The 5,407-nt window shown below is 42.3% G+C and overlaps 1 protein-coding gene across 1 annotated transcript; it reads left to right on the forward strand.

Moving 5' to 3' along the window:
- Positions 1 to 1,037: 1,037 nt before the first annotated feature.
- On the forward strand, positions 1,038 to 5,077 carry LOC104957577 (CMP-N-acetylneuraminate-beta-galactosamide-alpha-2,3-sialyltransferase 2-like). Its single transcript, XM_010785221.1, has 3 exons — positions 1,038 to 1,748; positions 2,596 to 2,729; positions 4,844 to 5,077. The coding sequence occupies exons 1-3, from the start codon at positions 1,689 to 1,691 to the stop codon at positions 5,025 to 5,027; spliced, it is 378 nt and encodes a 125-aa protein (XP_010783523.1). The 5' UTR covers positions 1,038 to 1,688; the 3' UTR covers positions 5,028 to 5,077.
- The last annotated feature ends 330 nt before the right edge of the window (positions 5,078 to 5,407 follow it).

Genomic DNA, 5,407 nt, shown 5'->3' on the forward strand with positions numbered 1-5,407 from the left:
CGCAGGTCAACATATCCGTTAAAGTTTAAATCTTCCGGACAAAATTAGAAAAGTGCCGGTCAGAGGTCTTCTTTGTTATTTATTGAGCTTTAAAACAAATGAATAACGACTCTATATAATAATATAAGAATAATAAACGGAGCCTCTCTTTTCCTTCCGCTCTTCTGAGAGCCCAGCAGCTGATCTCTGAGCACGAGAGGTGGGGAGAGGCGGGGCTATTGCTTCAACTTTATCAGGACATGATCGTATAGGCGTGAACACGGAGCCGTTTGCCCCCCCAGAGCGTTTCGTTTGCAGATCTACCCACCTTGGGACCCGTTATCGTTTTCTGCGTTTCCATGTCGGCCTTGTGTGGCCGAACCGTCTATCTGATAGTGAACTGTAGCCGATACGACCGTTATCGTCCTTGTGTGGCCGGGGCTTTAGTAGCCCATTTTACTGAGTAGTGCCAGGTTCCTTAGGTTGTTAGTATTGTTTCCTATTAACGGAGTCTGCATATGAAAGAAAAATCTGTGGGTAACAGGGCAATGTTTTTCCCAATATTTGTATAGGAATCGTTCTGGTTTCCGTTTGTAGTCTGAGTATGACTGACCTCTAATCGTTAAGTTCCAGGACTTTGGCTAAACGCTCTGAGTCAATAGCAAAAACAAATCTGTGTCCGATGGAATGAACCCATCAGCTATCGTCTGATATGAAGGCACATACAATCCAATCGTAGACGTCATCCCTAAGCCCCAAATGTATTCTTGCATCTGACTGTAAACCCAGATATCAGTTTATGGGTTCCAAAATGGTGGCAACATTGACCATTATTGCCATTGCTACAGAAAGGCAGCATCTCTTAAATATCCCAAAGGCATTATAACCAATTTTAATGTAGCTGAAGCCAATGTTGAATGTTTTTTGTTTACCTTTGCATAGAAAAGAAAAAAAGTAATCAAATTCAAGTAAATTCAAAGTGAATGTATGGTGCTATCCAAGCTTGAACAAAATGACCTACAGTATCATCATTCTCCCCTCTTTGTCTTTCTTTCAACTCCATTTACATCCCATGTCTTTTTTTATGCTCCTCTCTTTTTTACATTCAACACATAACAAACTTCTATTTGTATCCAGCCTCTATTTATTCAAGTTGTTCAACCAGAAAGAAAAGTCGTGTTGTCATCTGTCACTTCCCCCCGAGCGGGAACTCTCGGCATCTCTGTGTTGTTAGTGACACAAAAAAAACAGTGCCTGGAAAAAGACAAAAAAAACACACTGTCCCTGAAGATGTAAAAATACTTCAGACAAGTAGTGTGGTGAAGCAAAAGCATTTGGTAAGGTCGAGAAGTTTACAAGATGTTTGGTACTCTCCCACACTTTCTGCTTTCTTTTGGACATTTGACATCCCTTCTCCCCCCGCCATCTGTTCCGCCTTTTTTATTCAGCTTGTTTTTGACATGTGGGCAGCTCCTTTGACCACTGCTCCACCAGCCAGACTGCATCCTGTCAGTCTGACACATGGCTGTTACCTAAACACACACACACACACACACACACACACTTTGCTAATGAATGCTGGCGAGTGCATGCACACACACGTACAAGGGAATAGGGTAAGTATCTACATTTAAAGTCTGTTGTCAAATCCAATTTGTGCAGAGGAGAAACTACACATCCTCAACACATTTGTTTATCTTTCTCTCTAGATGCTACAGCCCCAGTTTAAACCCCACAGCATCCAGCAGGTGTTGCTGAGGCTGTTCCAGGTATTTTATATTATTAATTCATCTTTCCACTTTCAAATCAGCCAAGTCATCACTCTTGGGCCAAGGCTGAGGGCTAAGCCGCTAAGGTTTATCAGCATTCCTTGTTAATTCATCTGGATTATTCTTCTCTTTTTTATTCTGACTGTCAATGCAGCACATACAGTTGTATGTTTTAAAGGTAACCTATTGTGCAAAATCCACTTTTTCATGTGTCCCCGCTGTGTAAAGAGATTCTGAAAGTTTCAGCTAAAAGATTCTCTCTCTTTTTGTCCTGATCCATTTATATAAAAACCTGTCTGAAAATGATGATCAGATTTTGGCCACTTTATGATGTCATAACGATTTTTTGGCTTGTGTAACGATAAGCCAATAACCACCTTAATCTCCTAGAGCACCATCGTGTTTTTTTTTAACCACATATTTCTCGGAGGGGCGTGGAGAGTGACTCCTTATTTTCATCTAAAGTAACAGACACAGAATCAGCACTTTTGAAACGGGGCTGAAACAGAGGGGATTTTGGGATGCTGCAATGATCTGTTTGGTGTTTGGAGCCAAACACTTCAGAGACATGTTTTGTATATATCTGAGACCTATAATATATTGATGAAAAATAGTATAATAGGGGACCTTTAATATGTCAGTATGGCTCCTTGAGGCCAGACTCATGTCTTTTTAATGGAGACTATCATGCAGAGTTCACCCCAGTTTTAAGAGCAGGATGTCCTTTAACAATCTGGTCTGAGCTGCTGGTTAGATTTTCAAATGTATCTTGCGGTTCCAGTGCTGTTTCATTTCCTGTGCAATTTCATTCCAGTCAGTTTGATTGAATCGTGGCTGTGTGTCGCAGGTGATTCCTGGAAGGTCGCCGTACGGCTCGTGGGATCCGGGACGCTGCTTGCGCTGCGCCGTGGTGGGCAACTCCGGAAACCTCAGAGGGGCCGGATATGGGCCGACCATTGACGGACACAACCACATCATGAGGTGAGAGGCATGGATGTGATAGATAGAAGGGCAATGAGATAAAGAGGAGAGCAGATGCACAGCTGCATTACATGGAGCAAGACTGAAAGAAAGATATGGAGATGGAGGAAAAGATGAAGGTGGATGAGGAAGATAGCTGGAGGGTAGAAGGGAAGAGAGATTTCATGAAAGGAAAGCACTATAGCCTTAAAGTTATATAATCATAAAAATAAAGTTTAATTTTATAGCACTTTTCATACACCAGGTGCAGCTCAAATTGCTTTCACAACATGGCACACATCACAAATTAGTACAAATCATAAGAAATTCACTTCAATTCACTAAACCCTAAAACCTTATTGCACACATGCAGCGTACATACATAATATAACAGTTCAAAGGACACGAGGAGGTAAAAGGTGTAATACAAAGAAAATACAAGTAAATAAACAATGAACCCACTCGGGGGGAAAAAAGAGGAAGGCATAAGATAAGACAAAATGATTAAATACAATACAAATATTAAAACCTATAAAATAAACAAAGCAACAGTAATATACAACTAAAATAAACACATACTGTATCATCATCTGTGTGACACATTTATATAGAAGCCGACAGCAGATGTGTTCTTCTGATCAGCTTTTGATACTATATTTAATCTATTTAATTCTGTCCTATATTCAAGTCTGATTGGTTGACGGAGAGGTCACCTGACTAGTGTGAGGTCACCACACAGAGGGTTTATGTCTTCAGAAGCTGAAACGTATAGATCGTGCCTCTCTCACGCACGCACCCAGGCAGAGAGGGACATAAATCTGTTTGTCTGAATCAATCCCCCCCACGCTTTCTGGCGCAGCAGTGATGGATCACAGGGCCTGATTGTCGTCAATTGGCATGGCACACACAGCTATGTTGTTGCCCGCGGCTATAGTGCTTGTCGTGGCCACGTGTTTTTGGCATAAAAGCCTCCACAGGAATGACAAGTATTTTTTAGTTTAACGCATTAGCATCCATTAGCGTTGCATTCTCAGTGGACTTGTGTGGGCTGCTTCCAGGTCCGTCTCACTGTGGTTTGATTCTTATTCTGTGTTTTATAATCAGCTTGGTCCACAACACCACCACCCACCTGCTGTCTGTGTGTCTTCCCATTCCCGCTATGCGAACAAACATCTGTTTTGTTCACTGACATATGTGTAGGCGCACTTAGCCGCCTTTTCTTTTTAAGGTGCCCCTTCCTGTTTGTATGAACAGCTCGGTTCTCCAGACAGTAGTGAGTCACATAGACTGTAAATACAGCAAAAGACAGAGTTACTGTCTGACGGGGAAACATATGTTTATTATATTCAAGGGCATGAAAAATGGTGGGAACACAAGGACTCAGATGAAATTGAAGGAAATGCAATGGGGGATGGATAGGAGGTTATATACAATAATTATGACGAGATTGGGAAATGTTTGCATAGCACCACATCCACTAAAGGACATACACTTCGCTATTGGAGGGACAACAAACCTAAAAGATTGTCTTCTTTATGCATCATTTTCAGAGGTAGAAAAGGAGACAAATGAAAGAATAAAATAAATGTTCTAAGTTACTTATTTTTTCTTGGCTTTTTACCAATTCTTCAGAAAACGTTTTACAAGTTATGCCTTTTAAAAAGTGGTGCTTAAATCATGACTTAAATCATGAGTTGAACCACTTTCATAGTAATGATGACTAAAACCACTACTTTTACCTGGTTTCCTGGTAATGACAAACCAAAAGTGAATCAACACTCTTCCCACCTTTGCTGTTTTGGTTCAGTCCGACTGCTCTCATGAGCAGCTTTTCAGTGCTCCAAAAACCCGCTGTACACCACCTGCTCAGCACCAGACAGGAAACAAATAAAGGTTAGCAACCAGTTGGTGAACATTGTGGAGCATTTGGCAGCTAAAGAGACAGATATTTCCCTAAGGAGGAGACCAAAAAGGAGCCGTAAGGAGGGTTAATATTGAGCAGACAACCCCTCGATGTGGATTCATTCTGGTTTGAAACCGCTTTAGTGACTACGACTGAAGCTCAGACTTTACTTGCTAGAATAGTGTTACCTGAAGACGTGCAATTCTCATAATCTACCTCCCTTTTTTCCCAGAATAAACCTGGCCCCCACAGTAGGGTACGAGGAAGACGCCGGCAGCCACACCACACACCACTTCATGTACCCGGAGAGCGCCAAGAACCTGGCAGCCAACGTCAGCTTCGTCCTGGTTCCCTTCAAAACGCTGGATCTCGTCTGGATCACCAGCGCTCTATCTACCGGCCAGATCCGATTGTAAGAAGAGAGACACACACACACACACACACACACACACACACACACACACACACACACACACACACACACACACACACACACACACACACACACACACACACACACACACACCAGAATTTCAAACTGGCATCTGTGCAAATATTGCATCCTGCTGCAGAGAGGACAGAGAGGCGCTGCCTGCATCATAAAGCACAACGAGCTAATGGTTTCTCATCGCTATAACAACCCTCAGACAGCAACTATCGACACAAGGTGTGTGTAGTGCGCGGTGTGTAAAGGGTTACACACTCTCTTCAACAGTTTTCCATTTCCCCTCGTGTCCAGCTGAGCTCATAAAGTTCACAGAGTTGCAGACATGACGTTTTCTGCAAATATCCAGCT

This window comes from Notothenia coriiceps, unplaced genomic scaffold (genome assembly GCF_000735185.1).
Source record: "Notothenia coriiceps isolate Sejong01 unplaced genomic scaffold, NC01 NC01_scaffold00027413, whole genome shotgun sequence".
Taxonomy (NCBI): domain Eukaryota; kingdom Metazoa; phylum Chordata; class Actinopteri; order Perciformes; family Nototheniidae; genus Notothenia; species Notothenia coriiceps.

Bases quoted from the DNA above. Each gene is read 5' to 3' on its own strand.
- LOC104957577 (XM_010785221.1), top strand. From the start codon at position 1,689: ATGCTACAGCCCCAGTTTAAACCCCACAGCATCCAGCAGGTGTTGCTG. The intron at 1,749-2,595 runs GTATTTTATATT...TGTGTGTCGCAG, and splicing joins TGTTGCTGAGGCTGTTCCAG to GTGATTCCTGGAAGGTCGCC. The intron at 2,730-4,843 runs GTGAGAGGCATG...CTTTTTTCCCAG, and splicing joins GGACACAACCACATCATGAG to AATAAACCTGGCCCCCACAG.